Below are 20,273 nucleotides of genomic sequence, written 5' to 3'. Positions count from 1 at the left end.
GCTATCAGTATACGGAATCTGGTAGGATGAATTTCTTGAACAACTTTATGGGTAATATTTTTGATGTTTCAAAATACCTCACGGTATACGGAATCTTATAGGATGAATTTTTTGAGTAACTTTATGGGTAATATTTTGTGATGTATCAAAATAACTCTTGGTATAGGGAATCTGGTAGGATGAATTTCATGAATTTTATATCCTACTAATATCATAAATGCGAAAGCTTGTGTGAATTTTATTTTTTACCCAATAAAGCCCGAACCGCTGAACGGTTATGGTTGATATTTGGCATACAGCAAGCTCGTAACTTGGATTAACACATGGGCCACATATTACTATAATATTCAATCCATAATGGAGTGAAAAAGAGGTAAATTCATTTTTGTAACAGAATATCTAGGTCATGGACATACAAAAAGTGAGTGTGGGTCATTTCTCTATGTCCGCCACACGATCATGCATATAGTAAGGTCTGGCAACTTCCTATCCTTCTTGGTAAGACCCATCTGCTTAGTGGAGCTCGCGGCGGCTAGCGAATTAACGGCGCTGATAACAGTTTAGTTATGAACTTCGCCAATAGATGGTGTTGCCTTGAACTTTAAACGCGCTCTCGTTTGGTGCGTCCGTCATGTCTTGCCTAGGGTTCTCGCAATTTTGTGTGTATGTATGTATGTATGTTTGTTACTTCTTCATACTGTATTAACAAATATGCTACTTTTTATTCCGAAAAAAAAATTGCTGTTCCTGTGCTACGGTATAAACTACATTTTCCATTATTTTTTGTGTTTCAAAAGTCTTTATTTTTTCAAAAAAAAAATATTTTAATAAATTTTAGAATAACAAGCATATAATTTATGCTAATTGTTAGCGGCAGGAATTTTTTCACAAAAAAAACGCCGATTAGACTACAATATACAGTAGTGCACCCTCGCTTTTCTTCTACCTCGCAATTGGCGGCCGTCTGCAAGAGAAGCCATTGCCTTATTTGGCCGGGAAAATCAGGACAAGTTTGCTTCCGCATTAACTTATTGGTAGGGACTGGAAAAATTCGCGTGTTCAATGACCTCCAGGATAGACTCCACTATCATCTGTATATTTGTAAAAACGTCACTTGTTCATTGGCTACTGGCTTGTGAGGCTTCTCAACTGGGTGACTTGTGATTCGATACTTATTTGATTGAGTGTTCTCTAATTTGCCAAGAATCTTCCAGGTTGACAGTGAACCAACAGCAAAATCAGCACAAATGTTTAATTATATTATTTGAATTCTGGCTGATCGCGAAATGATTCCGCGAATTTTTCCGGTCTCTACTTATTGGGATTGGTGTGCTGACAGTAGACATGCACCTGAAAGAGACTCGACCAATCACGAAGCACAGACGAGGCTACAGTGTTTTCACTCTCAGATAGTCTCGAAAATTATTTTTCCGCGAAAAAAATACATGCCTCTACTAATGGTTCACCACATTGCAAAAAAAAAGTACTTCACGTTCTTCATTCTTCAATTCAAGAGAGTATGGTTTCTAAAGTGAAGTAACTGGGTTCGTCATTTTTTTTTTTTCAAACTTAAATGTTTAAATATATATAGTAATGGCTACATGTGTCCACGGTAAACATATAATGTGGTGGTTACAATCGAGTGAAAATAATTTCAAGATTGTTACTGAAATATATGAGTGTAGAACTCTGGAAACGAATATTACTACTGATGACTAGAGACCTGCAAAATTCGCGGGATTCATTTCGTGATATGCTACAATTCAAATAATTATACCTTAGCGCTGCTTCTGCAATTGGTTCACTGTTAATCTGGAGGACTGAGGGCCAATTAGAGACCCTCACTCACAGAAGTGTCGAATCACAGGCCACCCAGTCGAGACGACTCACAAGTCAGCAGCCAATGAACAGGTGGCATTTGCCCGAGTGTGAAGAGTGTAGTAGAGTATATCCTGGAGGTCATTGAACCCGCAAATTTTGCAGGTCTCTACTGATGACTTACTTTCAGTCTGACGAGCAGGAATGGCGTAGTCACACCAAGTCCCGATGACTGCAGCGCAGATGATGGCAAGGAAAAATAACCTGTAACGTGGGGAAAAATTTTTACATTATTCAATTGTATAGGAACAACTTAAAAAAAATTTTTTTTTTTTTCAGAAATTAAGTTTCTGTACACGAGGTGTGATTAAAAAAATTACGGTGAATAACTTTATTACGAAAAAAAGTAATAAGCTTACAACAAATTTGAACTAATCTCTTTCAGAATATGTACTCTCCTTGGCTAGAGATGCGCATTCAACCCAATGTTGATTCCTTGACTTGAAGCATTTTTGGAAGGACCTTCAGCTGTTCCGACGTGGCCCTCTCTGAGTCCGAAATGGTGTGGAAACGTTTTTTTTTGCCCATTTTGTTTTCTGGTTCCCCATTTCGCAAACAAAACTTAATGTTAATGCGTTGTCTGAAATCCATGATCAGAGATGAGGAAATTTCGTACATTCATGCAGTCGCAAGTTATAATGCAAGCCTTCACACTCTCGCGCCGTGTTCACGATTGGACACCAGTTATTTTTGGACACGCCCCTTTTGCGACCGTGAGCCAACGGATGCCCATAGCTAGGAGAGAAGTAAGCGAATCACGTGGTTCCAATTAACAAGGATAAAAAATATTCTCGTTAAGAAATCAACCAAAGGGTAAGCAAACATGATTTGAGCACACCTGTGACTTTGAATTATACTGTAAAGCCAGGCGAATACGCGAAAATTTCCGGGTCTCTGTCCATGATGCGCGACAGACATTGTGAACACGACCTCACTCTTCCGGCTCTGGAAGCCGACTGACATGTCACAACCTGTCCAAACTCGACACTGCATATCTCAACGGATAAGGCTATCTGGCTTATTACTTCAAATTAATGTAGCGTCACCAGTTGCTGCAATAAAAATTCAACCATCGTATTTTTTTCATCACAACTCGTATAAATTGAAGGTCTTGTAAACGTTTTAAAAAAATTCTTATTTATTACCAAAAAAATATTCATCTCAATTTAAAAAATAGCCCACAAAAATGTTTTTATGCCTACAAGTTTACTATTACAACTTTCCAAAACGTACCTAGGGATCCGATATTTATTCGGAACAATTTTGAAAAGTGTTTTCTTTGCTTTAGTCTCCGCTACCTAGTGACCCTATGCCGAAAATATTTGTCTTACGTAACTAATTATTAACACTTGTGCTTCCAGATGGGACATGAACTCACGAATACAGGATACACACAGTACAGATTTTTCACCTGTACAAGTACAAATGTTCTCTTAAATTATTGAGATGCTCTTTCTTTATTAACATTTTTTCAATGGAAACCTGTACAAACCAGCAAAGACACATTATTTCCGTGAAAATGTTTTAAATTAATTTTCCCGATCATTCAAAGAACGTAGTCCTCTTTTGTGCTTTACGGGTGCGGCGTATCCTCCCCGGTCGGGCAGAAGAAGAAGAAAAAAGAACAACAAATTCATGGGACAAATTCATGAGAGCAATTTCCTCCCCACCCCCAACCACCAAATAAAATCCACATCAATCACGTGACTTTACAAGACAGCGAATGAATGAAAATAAAACGGCCGGATTCGTCCGTGGCTGGGGATACGCGCCCTAAAAGACGAGATTGCAATCGACGAAAAGTACGGGATGGAAGACGCTACATCTCGAAGGACCGCAAAAAAAAACTCCCATTATCTCTCGCTTTTTGTGAGATCTTGGGAGCTATGCTTTTCTGGAGCAAGCGGGAAGATGAAGTGAGGCCGATACGAGACGTATTTACCGACATTCTAGCACAATAACGTCAGCGAATACGCTAGCCGCACTTCCCAAATACTATCTTGTCAAACACAAAAGCAAAAAAAAAAAATATCATTTTTCAATACTGGAGCTCACTGAAAAGTATAGCACCAGTATTTCCTCTGGTTTACTTCGATAAAATATTTATTTTGGCTTCTTAAACATGAATATGCGCTTTGTAAATATATGAAATTTTTTTTCAATGTAGTTTAGTTGAAATACAAGAACTGTCAGTGCCTTAACTTCGCCCACATCTTTAAATAAGACGAGTAAATAAACATAAGTACATAGGACATAGGCTACATAAATACTTACATACAAACATGCACACATATTCATGCATAAATTCTCGCATACTTACACACCTATACCTACCTGCAAAAAATTCATATAAAGTATATAATTTTTAAAAAAATGCATACACACCTGCATTAATACATGCGTACTTGATACATGTACACATGCAGGCATACCTACGTATATAAGACGTTCGCGCAAATCGGAGATCAGCATTTTAGACGGGCGGCAGGAAAGGCCAAGTCAAGAAATTTTTTTGTTGAGGAACAAAAGGCCAGGAACTTGAACCCTGCAAGGTTCCAGACGCGACCGGTAACGGGCAAGATTTCGAATTTCTGGCGGGCTTTCGGGGGACCAGTCCATTTGGCTGAGAGAGCATTTTTTTTTGTCTTTCATTCGTTACGTTTTTTAAAAAAAATAGTTTTTCGGGCATTTTCTGTCGCCCGTTTGAAAAGACACCCAACCAATCACGAAACACAGGCGACGATATAGTATTTTGACACACAGATTTGTCTCTCCGGAATCTTTTCCGCCAAAAAAAAAAAATCACTGGGCGCCTAGCGATATTACAATTTGTGGCCCGATGTTCTGTTTCAACATTCACACAGGGACCTATTGCCACCGAGCTTTGATTGGTCTGCCCATTTAGAAAGCATATATTTTTTTTAGCTGTCAAAAGATTGACCTTTTTCTGATTCTTTGATGATCTATAACGCGCAAACATGAGCACACACACACACACACACTTTTTTTTGTCTTTCATTAGTTCCTTAAAAAAAACGGGAAGCCTAAGATGTACATCAAGTTTTGCTCCTGCCCGAACACGCCCGAATATTCACCTTCGGCCAACCTCGGGTTTATTTATATCAATTTATTTTTCTCTGTTTATTTTAATGTAGCTATACAAACCTAACTAACCGTCCATAGTGTTTTAAAGTGTTTTAATGTAGCTAACCTAACCGACCACTTTTAATATTTGAATACATTTTTCCTGCGCAAAAATAAAAAAAAACAAATCCCGAGGTTGGCCGAAGGTGAATATTCGGGCGTGTTCGGGCAATGGACAGAACTTGATGGGGTCGTTACCACAACGCCGAACGTACAATAACGCCGAATGCCAAATTTGACCGCAACGCCGACAGCTAGAAAACTGAGGCTGTGTACCACAAACGCCGAAATACAGTAACGCCGAAAAATGTTGCTGCCGGTAAGGGGGGAGGGGGGGAGGGCCACAGGAGCAAAATGAAAAAACAACTGAATGCATTTGTGTGCTAACCTTACCTAACCTAACCTTTGTGGCTGTCCTCCAATGACATTTTACGGCGTTGTGGTACACAGCAGTTTTCTAGCTGTCGGCGTTGTGGTCAATTTGGCATTCGGCGTTATTGTACGTTCGGCGTTGTGGTATGTTCGGCGTTGTGGTGCGTCCCCAACTTGATGCACATCTTCAGGCTTCTCACTCGTGAACCCTCACTGAGAGAAAGGTTTGTTTGCCTCAACAAAATATGTGTTTGTATGTGGCGAAATAAATATATTCTGTTAATTCAAACAAATATTTTGTAGTAGGAAAGAATCTGTCGACCCATCAAAATGATGTTGTCAACTCAAATGTATATTTGGTTAGGTGTAACAAATAATTTTTGTTTCTTACCGAGTTTGGTTAAGCTAACAAAATATTTTGTTCCACCAAGTTAATATTCGTTTCGCCATATATAAACAAATGTTTGTTTGATTCAAACAAACCTTTTTCTCAGTGCTCTCTCCCCCTGGCTCACATGGCGGCGGCGGCGGTGAAGGTCAGCGAAGGCGCCTCGCGCGTGTAGCACATGGCCGGGTCGACGCGCGCCGCCACGCGCAGCTCCGTGGAGTTGTTGACGGCGGAGAAGGCGTCCTGCAGCCAGCTCTCAAGGTCAGCCGCGCCGCACGAGTCGGGCACGCAGAACCCCCAGTTCACCAGCGAGAACCTGGGGATGCGGTGTCCGGGCTGCCGGGGGGAACAACAACCATACACACGTGTCCTCGCGCGAGACAGAATTGAAACTTGTTGCTCATTAGTAAGGATCCGGAAATTTCGAGGACTCGTCTGGTCTCAGGGGTAGAATTCAAAGTTGTAGCTAGAGACTGGAAAAATTCGCACTTTGGATGACCCCCAGGAAAGACTTCACCATCCCCTACACACTCGGGCAAATGCCACCTGCTCATTGGCTACTGACTCGTGACACCTGTCAACTGGGACGCTTGCGATTCGATACTTTTTTGGTTGAACGTTTTTCATTGGCTCAAAGTCCTTCAGATAAACTGTGGGACAATCAGAGAAGCAATTTAAAGGTACAGTTGTTTGGATTCTATCATATCGTGAAATGAATCTGCGAATTTTTTCGGTCTCTAGTTATAGGTTTGTTCAACCCATGTTTGCTTTCCCATTGGTTGATTTCTTAGCGAGAAAATTTGGTCTCTGTTAAAATGGAACCACCTGATTCGCTTTCTACTCTCCTGGCTGGGCATCGTTGGCTCGCGCTCGTAGAGGGGCGTGTCCAAATAACAAGGATCCAATCATGAACACAGTTCGAAAGTCTGATGCTTTGCATACTAGCTTGAGACTAAATTAAGGCGCGAAATTCCCGCATCTCTACTCATTAGTAGGGGCACGCATTTTTCGCGAATAAATATGAACGCGTTTTAGACTGCAACAAGGTATACCAGTACTATTGGTTTCTTCCTTGCGATTAGCCGTCTGCGAGAGAAGTCGTTGCCTTATTTGACACAGCCACTCAAGACGCGTTTGCTTCCGCGCTGAATTACTGTGATTGGTGATGTAACAGTCAACATGTACATGAAAGGAACTCACCCAATCAGGAATCATAGACGATGCTACAATGTTTTAATTTTCAGCTAGTCTCAAAATCTTTTCGCGAAATATGCATGTCCCTACTCATTAGTAGAGACCTGTAAAATTCGCGATTTCAAATCCCTAAAGGATAGACTCCATGATCCTCTATGCACTCGTGCAAATTACATCTGCTGATTGGTTACCGACTCGTAACACCTATTGACTGGAATGATCGTGATTCGCTAATTCTTCTGTTAAAGATTTTTCATTGGCCCAGAGTCCTTCAGATAAACTGTGGCCCAATCACTGAAGCAAAATAATGTCAAAAGTATTTGGACTCTATCCTATCGCGAAATGAATCCGCGAATTTTACAGGTCTCTACTCATAAGGCATACGGAATTTTTTTTTGGGGGGAGGGGTGGGGGGGAGGAGCTAAAAAAAGACCTGATTTTTGTCATAAAAAAATAACACTCGCCTCGCCACGTTTAAAGCGCCCAAACCATTCGGCCCAGTCTGTTTGTGGAAGTATCTGTTGCCAACTTGTACATTGTCCTTACTGCGTTCGAACCGAGAACTCTGAAATCTATTTTTTTTTTTAGTTAAAATTTTATTAAAACTGCATTAAATAGTTTTTATAATATATATTTTTTTTAATTTTTCCCGATTTCATATCTAAATAAATACGAATTTCCAAGATGCAGACCTGACTTCGTAGCATCCTCCTTGGAAGCATGTTGAATTATTAAAGAATTTTCCAAGAAGGAAAGAAAATTTCAAACACACTCTTTGTTCTTTTTTAAGTCCGCCGAAACGACTCTTCGCAGGCGAAACAATGTGAACAGTAAGAGAAAAAAAAATAATAATACTAGATCAAAAGTTAAACCTACAAACAGACGCCGTCTGGGCAGTTGTTTAAGTGAGGGGTCTACTATCTATCTCTGTCTATCTCTGTCTCTCCTTTGAATATATATACTGTATAGAAGTCGCCAGCCCAGGTTAAAATTTCTAATACGGTTTGAGGTAGTTGGTTAATTCACCGCCGCAATCGCCACCATCTCTACGGCATCGACTTGTGGTGGTCCCTAGCGGACAAGTGTCGAACTCTTCAAACACCCCTTCCCCCTCCCGCTGAACGACCTTGAGCTGCAGTGAATGATGGATGGGGGGTGCGGGGAATGACAGCGGGCGACAGCGCTGCGCTCTAACGTGTAAATAACAACTAAGACGATACAGGGGCGTCACGGCAGCGCACTGCAGCGGTGAAGTTCCCGAGCTGCTCATCATGCGCTTCCGAAAAACCGTAGAGTAAATCCTATCCACTCGCGACTTCTATACAGTATATATATATATATATTCAAAGGTCTCTCTCTCTCTCTCTCCCCCGCAGGCGAGGCCTTGGCCCTGTCCTAGACGGAAGTCCTCGGCAGGCAGGTGCCAGCTTGTCGCGACCCAGTGTTGTTCTGGGATGTACAAGTCGTGTCCCGCGCCGTGTCACGGGAAGCTACTGCTGGCTACACTTGTTGCCGAGTGCGTCCCCTCTCCACTGTCTCCCTCGCTTGTGAACCTCTTGGTTGTCCGGGGCGGGGGGGAGGGGGGTGTCCTTCCGGCCGACGGGAGACACAGCCCCCGGGCAAGGTCGGGCGGGGCGTCCTGGAAACACGACCTCGACACGACCTCGACACGACCTCGAGACGACCTCTGTCCCTCGCCGTCCTGTCTCAGCCTGCAGTGACAAGCACAAGCAAGTTGGTTCTGTTTATTACAGTGAAGTCGCAACGCAGCCGGTAGAGTAACTCGAGGTGATGAACACATACGAGAAGTATCATGACGTATAATAACGATCAGGGGGAAAAAAAAGGAGTGTAACTAAATTTATGTATTGCTACATGTCTTTGTTCCTCTTGCACTTCTTGGCAACACCGACTCATAACAGCTAAAATCATAATTTTCATTTTTAAATAAACTGAAAAACACACAACTTACACATAACATGTCAGTGTGGTGCGCCATCGATACCGAACTAATTTATCATACTTAAGATATCACGTTACTTGCCTAAAACACAGAGGGCCAAGACAGCGCTGTCTGCAGCTCCGTTAGTGATCTGAAGTACAACCACCACAACCAGTCTGTGAAGTTTCACCTCTAAGATGAGTGTATTGGTTCTGAAATTTATTCGTTTGGCTCTGGGGTGGCTCGATCTTTCCCGTAATATGCCGGCAAACGTTTTTTGGACATCGAAAGGCTTCTGACGACCAGTACGGCTAGTGCTAAGACTTTCCGAGTGAAAAAGATGTAGGCCCTATCTTGTCACGTCACGCACTTTAGGAACAAGGCTCTACGCGAACCCATCGTACGTATATCTTCATATTTTAGGTGTTGTGGGAGCAGGGGCAGGGATATTTCTGCGAAGGGTGTGATACGAATGCAGCAGGGAGTCGAACGAACTACGGAAAGACGAACTAGAAGCTGCATCTGTAAGACGCAACTGAGTTCCTAACCTAGGGCTGACCCGTTCCTTGCGTAACTCCTACATACGCAAGGAGTGATAATGGCATCATTGCACACACGTCGTGAAACTTGCCCCGCACGGAGCTTTGCGGCATCTGTTAAGAATCTAGCTAATGGGGTGCATGCGCGTCTATGTAGTGGGAGCGTGTGAGGGTAAATGTGGTGGAGGCACTCACGTCGTGGAATCTGCTGCGCACGGCGTGGTGCGACAAAAGACCGTAAACAGACGCGGCATCTGTTAAGAATCTAGCCGATGGGGTCCATGCGCGTCTATGTAGCGGGGGCTAGTGGGGGTAAATGTGGTGGAGGCACTCACGTCGTGGAACCTGCTGCGTACGGCGTGGTGCGACAGAAGACCGTGAACAGACGCGGCATCTGTTAAGAATCTAGCTAAATGGGGTGCATGCGCGTCTATGTAGTGGGAGCGTGTGAGGGTAAATGTGGTGGAGGCACTCACGTCGTGGAATCTGCTGCGCACGGCGTGGTGCGACAAAAGACCGTAAACAGACGCGGCATCTGTTAAGAATCTAGCCGATGGGGTCCATGCGCGTCTATGTAGCGGGGGCTAGTGGGGGTAAATGTGGTGGAGGCACTCACGTCGTGGAACCTGCTGCGCACGGCGTGGTGCGAGTGCAGCAGGGAGTCCACCTCGCGGACGGCGGGCGAGGCCCAGGGCGCCGGCTCCACGTCCAAGTAGGCGAGGCAGTAGCGCGCCGTCAGCGGGGCCCCTGCGCCGCGGTGCACCTCCAGGCACTGGTCGAAGTCGCCGAACTGGTTCACGTTGCCGTTCAGCAGCCCCGACGGCAGCTTGGCCGTGGCGTCCGCCACTGCGGCCCACAGACTCCGTGTTAACGTCTACACCACTTGTATATTCCTGGTACTCCTAGCTTACAATATTTCTCTATTTCATCCACGTGATTTAAAATATATTTAGTGTGTACCCATATTTGTTTTGTTCATTGAGGTTTTTGTTATATATATTTATATATACACATGTGCCTATTACATGGATTTAATCAACTTGAAGGCAAAAGCATGAATTCATGTGATATACACTTTTAAACGAATGTAATCTTTGTCTTAAATCTTTTTTTTTTAGTATTTAATTCTCTACATTGATAAAAACTATATCAACCTGAGAATTCAAGGTTTTTTGGGGGAAAAAAAAATTACTATCTATGTTTCAAATAATTTCAGAAATGGTTCACTTATCTTTTATGTGTAAGGCAGTATTTTAATACTACCTAAAAGTGTATTCATAGAGTAAAAAAAAGTAAAATTTGTATTTTTCAAAATAAGATAAACAACATTTGAGAGCATAAAAATATCTTAGGTAGGCGGATTAATCTTTTGTGGTATGCAACTAGTTCTTAACCAAAATTCTTTAATGTTACGAAAGAGAGTAAAAATTATAGATATTTAGGTGAGTCCAAGGAGAATGCCTATAGAATATTATTTGCAATACCATGTACCTGACACATATTTATATCTACTTCATTATGTACCGCGCTCAGCGTGTGGTACACAGTAAAAGCACCATGCTGAATATGTGGTGTAGGCCTACATAATAAAATGGCCATGTCGTGTTTGTGAGTTACACAGCAGACGTGCGAGGACGGGTCTAGGAGTCTTGCAGCAGACATGTGAGGACGGGTCTATGAGTCACGCAGCAGACGTGCGAGTAATGATCTAGGACTCATGCAGCAGACGTGCGAGGACGGGTCTATGATTCAAGCAGCAGACATTCGAGGACAGGTCTAGGAGTCACGCAGCAGACATGCGAGGACGGGTCTATTGAGTCACGCAGCACACGTGCGAAGACGGGTCTATTGAATCACGCAGCGACGTGTGAGTACGGGTCTATTGAGTCATGTAGGAGACGTGCGAGGTCAGGTCTAGGAGTCACACGCAGCAGACGTGCGAGTACGGGTCTATGAGTCACGCAGCAGGCGTGCGAGTACTGGTCTATGAGTCACGCAGCAGACGTGCGAGGACGGGTCTATGATTCAAGCAGCAGACATGCGAGGACGGGTCTATTGAGTCACGCAGCAGACGTGCGAGGACGGGTATAGTAGTCACGCAGCGGACATGCGAGGACGGGTCTAGGAGTCATGAAAGATACGTGCGAGGACGGATCTAGGAGTCATGATGGATACGTGCGAGGACGGCTCTAGGAGTCACGCAGCATACGTGCGAGGACGGGTCCGGGAGTCACGCAGCAGACGTGCGGGGACGGGTCCATGAGTCAACAAGCAGCAGACGTGCGAGTACGGGTCTATTGAGTCACGCAGCAGACGTGCGAGTACGGGTCTATTGAGTCACGCAGCAGACGTGCGAGTACGGGTCTATTGAATCACGCAGCAGACGTGCGAGGACAGGTCTATGAGTCACGCAGCAGACGTGCGAGGACAGGTCTATGAGTCACGCAGCAGACGTGCGAGGACAGGTCTATGAGTCACGCAGCAGACGTGCGAGGACAGGTCTATGAGTCACGCAGCAGACGTGCGAGGACAGGTCTATGAGTCACGCAGCAGACGTGCGAGGACGGGTCTAGGAGTCACGCACCAGAAGTTCGAGGACGGGTCTATGAGTCATGAAGGATACGTGCGAGGACGGGTCTAGGAGTCACGCCGCAGACATGCGAGGACGGGTCTATGAGTCACGCAGCAGACGTGCGAGTACGGGTCTATTGAGTCACGCAGCAGACGTGCGAGGACAGGTCTATGAGTCACGCAGCAGACGTTCGAGGACGGGTCTAGGAGTCACGCACCAGAAGTTCGAGGACGGGTCTATGAGTCATGAAGGATACGTGCGAGGACGGGTCTAGGAGTCACGCAGCAGACGTGCGAGGACAGGTCTATGAGTCACGCAGCAGACGTGCGAGTACGGGTCTATTGAGTCACGCAGCAGACGTGCGAGGACAGGTCTATGAGTCACGCAGCAGACGTGCGAGGACGGGTCTAGGAGTCACGCACCAGAAGTTCGAGGACGGGTCTATGAGTCATGAAGGATACGTGCGAGGACGGGTCTAGGAGTCACGCTGCAGACATGCGAGGACGGGTCTATGAGTCACGCAGCAGACGTGCAAGGACGGGTCTATTGAGTCACGCAGCAGACGTGCGAGGACAGGTCTATGAGTCACTCAGCAGACGTGCGAGGACGGGTCTAGGAGTCACGCCGCAGACATGCGAGGACGGGTCTAGGAGTCACGCAGCAGACATGCGAGTACGGGTCTATTGAGTCACGCAGCAGACGTGCGAGGACAGGTCTAGGAGTCACGCACCAGAAGTTCGAGGACGGGTCTATGAGTCATGAAGGATACGTGCGAGGACGGGTCTAGGAGTCACGCCGCAGACGTGCGAGTACGGGTCTATTGAGTCACGCCGCAGACATGCGAGGACGGGTCTAGGAGTCACGCAGCAGACATGCGAGGACGGGTCTAGGAGTCACGCAGCAGACGTGCGAGTACGGGTCTATTAGTCACGCAGCAGACGTGCGAGGACAGGTCTAGGAGTCACGCCGCAGACATGCGAGGACAGGTCTATGAGTCACGCAGCAGACGTGTGAGTACGGGTCTATTGAGTCACGCAGCAGACGTGCGAGGACAGGTCTAGGAGTCACGCCGCAGACATGCGAGGACAGGTCTATGAGTCACGCCACAGACGTGCGAGGACGGGTCCATGAGTCAACAAGCAGCAGACGTGCGAGTACGGGTCTATTGAGTCACGCAGCAGACGTGCGAGTACGGGTCTATTGAGTCACGCAGCAGACGTGCGAGGACGGGTCCATGAGTCAACAAGCAGCAGACGTGCGAGTACGGGTCTATTGAGTCACGCAGCAGACGTGCGAGTACGGGTTTATTGAGTCACGCAGCAGACGTGCGAGGACGGGTCTAGGAGTCACGCAGCAGACGTGCGAGTACGGGTCTATTGAGTCACGCAGCAGACGTGCGAGGACGGGTCCATGAGTCAACAAGCAGCAGACGTGCGAGTACGGGTCTATTGAGTCACGCAGCAGACGTGCGAGGACGGGTCTTGTAGTCACGCAGCAGACGTGCGAGTACGGGTCTATTGAGTCACGCAGCAGACGTGCGAGTACGGGTCTATTGAGTCACGCAGCAGACGTGCGAGTACGGGTCTATTGAGTCACGCAGCAGACGTGCGAGATCAGGTCTATGAGTCACGCAGCAGACGTGCGAGTACGGGTCTATTGAGTCACGCAGCAGACGTGCGAGGACAGGTCTAGGAGTCACGCCGCAACATGCGAGGACGGGTCTAGGAGTCACGCAGCAGACGTGCGAGTACGGGTCTATTGAGTCACGCAGCAGACGTTCGAGGACGGGTCTAGGTGTCACGCATCAGACGTTCGAGGACGGGTCTATGAGTCATGAAGGATACGTGCGAGGACGGGTCTAGGAGTCACGCAGCAGACGTGCGAGTACGGGTCTATTGAGTCACGCAGCAGACGTGCGAGGACGGGTCCATGAGTCAACAAGCAGCAGACGTGCGAGTACGGGTCTATTGAGTCACGCAGCAGACGTGCGAGGACGGGTCTAGGAGTCACGCAGCAGACGTGCGAGTACGGGTCTATTGAGTCACGCAGCAGACGTGCGAGTACGGGTCTATTGAGTCACGCAGCAGACGTGCGAGTACGGGTCTATTGAGTCACGCAGCAGACGTGCGAGGACAGGTCTATGAGTCACGCAGCAGACGTGCGAGTACGGGTTTATTGAGTCACGCAGCAGACGTGCGAGGACAGGTCTAGGAGTCACGCCGCAGACATGCGAGGACGGGTCTAGGAGTCACGCAGCAGACGTGCGAGTACGGGTCTATTGAGTCACGCAGCAGACGTTCGAGGAAGGGTCTAGGAGTCACGCACCAGACGTTCGAGGACGGGTCTATGAGTCATGAAGGATACGTGCGAGGACGGGTCTAGGAGTCACGCAGCAGACGTGCGAGAACGGGTCTATTGAGTCACGCAGCAGACGTGCGAGGACGGGTCCATTAGTCAACAAGCAGCAGACGTGCGAGTACGGGTCTATTGAGTCACGCAGCAGACGTGCGAGGACGGGTCTAGGAGTCACGCAGCAGACGTGCGAGTACGGGTCTATTGAGTCACGCAGCAGACGTGCGAGTACGGGTCTATTGAGTCACGCAGCAGACGTGCGAGTACGGGTCTATTGAGTCACGCAGAAGACGTGCGAGGACGGGTCCATGAGTCAACAAGCAGCAGACGTGCGAGTACGGGTCTATTGAGTCACGCAGCAGACGTGCGAGGACGGGTCTAGGAGTCACGCAGCAGACGTGCGAGTACGGGTCTATTGAGTCACGCAGCAGACGTGCGAGTACGGGTCTATTGAGTCACGCAGCAGACGTGCGAGTACGGGTCTATTGAGTCACGCAGCAGACGTGCGAGGACAGGTCTATGAGTCACGCAGCAGACGTGCGAGTACGGGTCTATTGAGTCACGCAGCAGACATGCGAGGACAGGTCTAGGAGTCACGCCGCAGACATGCGAGGACGGGTCTAGGAGTCACGCAGCAGACGTGCGAGTACGGGTCTATTGAATCACGCAGCAGACGTTCGATGACGGGTCTAGGAGTCATGAAGGATACGTGCGAGGACGGGTCTAGGAGTCACGCAGCAGACGTGCGAGGACGGGTCCATGAGTCAACAAGCAGCAGACGTGCGAGTACGGGTCTATTGAGTCACGCAGCAGACGTGCGAGGACGGGTCTAGGAGTCACGCAGCAGACGTGCGAGTACGGGTCTATTGAGTCACGCAGCAGACGTGCGAGTACGGGTCTATTGAGTCACGCAGCAGACGTGCGAGGACGGGTCCATGAGTCAACAAGCAGCAGACGTGCGAGTACGGGTCTATTGAGTCACGCAGCAGACGTGCGAGGACGGGTCTAGGAGTCACGCAGCAGACGTGCGAGTACGGGTCTATTGAGTCACGCAGCAGACGTGCGAGGACGGGTCCATAAGTCAACAAGCAGCAGACGTGAGAGTACGGGTCTATTGAGTCACGCAGCAGACGTGCGAGGACGGGTCTAGGAGTCACGCAGCAGACGTGCGAGTACGGGTCTATTGAGTCACGCAGCAGACGTGCGAGGACGGGTCCATGAGTCAACAAGCAGCAGACGTGCGAGTACGGGTCTATTGAGTCACGCAGCAGACGTGCGAGGACGGGTCCATGAGTCAACAAGCAGCAGACGTGCGAGTACGGGTCTATTGAGTCACGCAGCAGACGTGCGAGGACGGGTCTAGGAGTCACGCAGCAGACGTGCGAGTACGGGTCTATTGAGTCACGCAGCAGACGTGCGAGTACGGGTCTATTGAGTCACGCAGCAGACGTGCGAGTACGGGTCTATTGAATCACGCAGCAGACGTGCGAGGACAGGTCTATGAGTCACGCAGCAGACGTGCGAGTACGGGTCTATTGAGTCACGCAGCAGACGTGCGAGGACAGGTCTAGGAGTCACGCCGCAGACATGCGAGGACGGGTCTAGGAGTCACGCAGCAGACGTGCGAGTACGGGTCTATTGAGTCACGCAGCAGACGTTCGAGGACGGGTATAGGAGTCACGCACCAGACGTTCGAGGACGGGTCTATGAGTCATGAAGGATACGTGCGAGGACGGGTCTAGGAGTCACGCAGCAGACGTGCGAGTACGGGTCTATTGAGTCACGCAGCAGACGTGCGAGGACGGGTCCATGAGTCAACAAGCAGCAGACGTGCGAGTACGGGTCTATTGAGTCACGCAGCAGACGTGCGAGTACGGGTCTATTGAGTCACGCAGCAGACGTGCGAGTACGGGTCTATTGAGTCACGCAGCAGACGTGCGAGTACGGGTCTATTGAGTCACGCAGCAGACGTGCGAGGACAGGTCTATGAGTCACGCAGCAGACGTGCGAGTACGGGTCTATTGAGTCACGCAGCAGACGTGCGAGGACAGGTCTAGGAGTCACGCCGCAGACATGCGAGGACGGGTCTAGGAGTCACGCAGCAGACGTGCGAGTACGGGTCTATTGAGTCACGCAGCAGACGTTCGAGGACGGGTCTAGGAGTCACGCACCAGACGTTCGAGGACGGGTCTATGAGTCATGAAGGATACGTGCGAGGACGGGTCTAGGAGTCACGCCGCAGACGTGCGAGTACGGGTCTATTGAGTCACGCAGCAGACGTGCGAGTACGGGTCTATTGAGTCACGCAGCAGACGTTCGAGGACGGGTCTAGGAGTCACGCACCAGACGTTCGAGGACGGGTCTATGAGTCATGAAGGATACGTGCGAGGACGGGTCTAGGAGTCACGCCGCAGACGTGCGAGTACGGGTCTATTGAGTCACGCAGCAGACGTGCGAGTACGGGTCTATTGAGTCACGCAGCACACGTGCGAGGACAGGTCTATGAGTCAACAAGCAGCAGACGTGCGAGGACGGGTCTATGAGTCAACAAGCAGCAGACGTGCGAGGACGGGTCTAGGAGTCAACAAGCAGCAGACGTGCGAGGACGGGTCTAGGAGTCACGCAGCAGACGTGCGAGGACGGGGCTAGGAGTCACGCAGCAGACGTGCGAGGACGGGTCCAGGAGTCACGCAGCAGACGTGCGAGGACGGGTCTAGGAGTCAACAAGCAGCAGACGTGCGAGGACGGGTCTAGGAGTCACGCAGCAGACGTGCGAGGACGGGGCTAGGAGTCACGCAGCAGACGTGCGAGGACGGGGCTAGGAGTCACGCAGCAGACGTGCGAGGACGGGTCTAGGAGTCAACAAGCAGCAGACGTGCGAGGACGGGTCTAGGAGTCACGCAGCAGACGTGCGAGGACGGGGCTAGGAGTCAACAAGCAGCAGACGTGCGAGGACGGGGCTAGGAGTCACGCAGCAGACGCGAGAGGACGGGTCTAGGAGTCAACAAGCAGCAGACGTGCGAGGACGGGGCTAGGAGTCACGCAGCAGACGTGCGAGGACGGGTCTATGAGTCACGCCGCAGACGTGCGAGGACGGGTCCAGGAGTTACGCAGCAGACGTGCCGGGACGGACTCACTCTTGAGCGCCCACAGGCGGAAGCGGCGGGCCTCCCGCTCCAGCAGCTGGCTGTCGGCGCGGCAGGGGCCGCTCACGGCGGGCGATGAGGGCGCGTGCACCGGGATGCTGCGCAGCAGGTCCATGAGGGCCCTCGTGGGCCCCGGGTCCAGCTCCTCCCCGAGCTCCGCCCCTCCGCCGCCTGCGGACATTCGTGCCAAGTTACACGTGTTTGCAAGTTCGTACAACCACGTGAAAACAAACTTTAGTTTTCGCAGTAATACCTTTGAATATATATACTGTATAGAAGTCGCCAGCCCAGGTTAAAATTTCTAATACGGTTTGAGGTAGTTGGTTAATTCACCGCCGCAATCGCCACCATCTCTAGGGCATCGACTTGTGGTGGTCCCTAGCGGAGAAGTGTCGAACTCTTCAAACACCCCTTCCCCCTCCCGTTGAACGACCTTGAGCTGCAGTGAATGATTAATGGGGTAGTGTGGGGAATGACAGCGGGCGACAGTGCTGCGCTCTAACGTGTAAATAACAACTAAGACGATACAGGGCGTTACGGCAGCGCCCTGCAGCGGTGAAGTTCCCAAGCTGCTCATCATACGCTCCTGAAAAACGTAGAGTAAATCCTATCCACTCGCGACTTCTATACAGTATATATATTCAAAGGTAATACCCGGTTCGGATTCTTACCCGGAAATTTATGCTTTTTGTTGTCCCTTTACCTCCAATATCCTTCACAGCTTTTCAGTATCAACTGCGCAAATAATGAGCATGATAAAACAAAACTAAGTCAATATTGTTTGAATCATACATTTATTATTCATTGTTTTGACAGAAAAAAAAACTGCCTGAATGAAACGTCAAATAAATATTATAGAATTATGCACCAATTAGGTACTTGGTATTATCTCGAGAGAAAAAACGTATTTCATGCATGCAAAAATAACTATGTACATGTGTTGTAAAGAGGTTACATTATCTTTCTTGTGGTATTACAAACTACTTCTTGGCTTCTGGTTTACAAAGGAATCTTTTGTAATAGTTTTTTTTCCTGTGTAGTTCCGCCAAACGGTGTGCAGATCTCCGTGTGCCAAAGCGCCTTTTACAAACGGCTCGATATATATATATATATATTAATTTGCTGATAAATATAATTTAAGAGCCATTGAAGTTGCCTATACAGGTTTTGTTTCATATTGTGGATAATGAAAAAACAAAAAGTCAAAAACGTTTTCACGAACGCTTTTACCCATAAAAATTTGTAAACCAAGTATACTTTAAGTGGTATAGGCAGCGTAGAAATTTTGCATCTGTAATATTCCAGCGTAAAATGTTTGGTTTGGGGGCGTCCATTAATTACGTGAGACAATTTTGGCAATTTTTCAACCCATCTCCTACCTTGGTGAGATGTGAGATTTCACTCGACCCTTTCCTCCGTCCCCCCACCCCTCATTCAAACGTGAGATTTTTCAAAATGCCTATTTTTAGTGTAAATACGTTAATTTCTGCTTATTGCGTTTGATTTATTACAAACTATTATTAGTATTTTAGTTAAGACTAGTATTTAAGACAGAATGTAGTCTATAATAATAAGTCAGAAAATTGAACAATAACATTCTTAAATAGAAACTACTAAAATTCGTAAAAGAATATTCGTTCTAATTCAGTCCACACGGACTCTGTGTGGTCGTTCGCATAACCGCGATAAATATTATTGTGTAGGAGAAACATTTTTTACTTAATTTAACCCAGTTTTCTCGTAGTTTTACACTGTTTCTTGCGGGAAAATAATTACGTGATATTTTCCGAGACCACCCCTCCCCCCCTTTTCCCACCCACGTGATATTAGGTGAGATTCGTCTCTATCCCCTCCTCCCCCCCCCTTAACGCCACACGTAATTTATGGACGCCCCCTTTGCAGCCTAAAGTCCCATAAAATGCACGTTACCGAAGCGAAGACTGCCAGTAGAGGCGTTAAGGCGTATGATGCGAGAGCTAATGCCGCCTTTAGCGCCTCCTCGCTTTTATAGCTCATGCGCCCAGACATAGTCGGCGACCCTTACACAGGGACTATCATGAAGAAACTAGGCGGTTGTAAGTCACCCGTTGAAAAATCCCACTAATATTATAAATGTGAAAGTTTGGATGGATGGATGGATGTTTGTTACTCAATCACGCCAGAACGGATCTGGATGATATTTGGCCTACAGTGAGCTCATAACCTGGATTAACACATAGACCACATATTAATATTAAATTCCATCCCTAAGGGAGTGAAAAAGTGATAATTTCATTTTATAACTGAACAAAATCATAGGTAAGACATACAAATAGTGAGTGAGTGTCATTTCTCTATGTCTGCCACACGATTATACACATAGTAAAGTCTGGCAAATTCAAATTTTTCTCCTTGGTGACACCAGCTTGCTTAGTGGAGCTCGCAGCGGCTAGCAAAATAAAGGCGCTAATAACAGTTTTGTTCTTAACTTCGTCAATAGATAGAGTTGCCTTGACTTTTAAACGCACCATCGTTTGATGCGTTTGTCATGTCTTTAATTTTCGTATGTTTGTGCCGTACGTGTTCCTATACCATTCATCCCATTGCGATGAAATTTTGGTGAGTTGTTATGCGCATGCCCCATGAAGGTTTCTGAGACGGTATAACTATTTTGCAATAGTTGGAGCACGAATCGTTTCAAAAAATGTGTTTATTTCATATAAGTCTGTTTTTTTTGTATAAGTGCGCACGCATGACACAAAGTATT

The 20,273-nt window shown here is 47.6% G+C and overlaps 1 protein-coding gene across 2 annotated transcripts in view; it reads right to left on the bottom strand.

Annotated features, from left to right (window-relative positions):
• The window catches only part of LOC134536902 (nose resistant to fluoxetine protein 6-like), an 89,578-nt gene that overhangs the window by 34,668 nt on the left and 34,637 nt on the right, over window positions 1-20,273 (bottom strand). For both annotated transcript variants that reach the window (XM_063376980.1, XM_063376979.1), the window contains exons 2-5: window positions 17,519-17,698; window positions 10,074-10,303; window positions 5,910-6,118; window positions 2,003-2,082 (exon numbers count right to left, since the gene is read on the bottom strand). In XM_063376980.1, coding sequence (XP_063233050.1) covers window positions 2,003-2,082; window positions 5,910-6,118; window positions 10,074-10,303; window positions 17,519-17,698 — 699 coding nt within the window. The remainder of the gene's footprint in view (window positions 1-2,002; window positions 2,083-5,909; window positions 6,119-10,073; window positions 10,304-17,518; window positions 17,699-20,273) is intronic.

Source organism: Bacillus rossius, chromosome 11 (genome assembly GCF_032445375.1).
Source record: "Bacillus rossius redtenbacheri isolate Brsri chromosome 11, Brsri_v3, whole genome shotgun sequence".
NCBI classification, from domain to species: domain Eukaryota; kingdom Metazoa; phylum Arthropoda; class Insecta; order Phasmatodea; family Bacillidae; genus Bacillus; species Bacillus rossius.
Note: the sequence above shows the minus strand (reverse complement) of the source record. Positions and strands in the feature narration are given on the sequence as shown.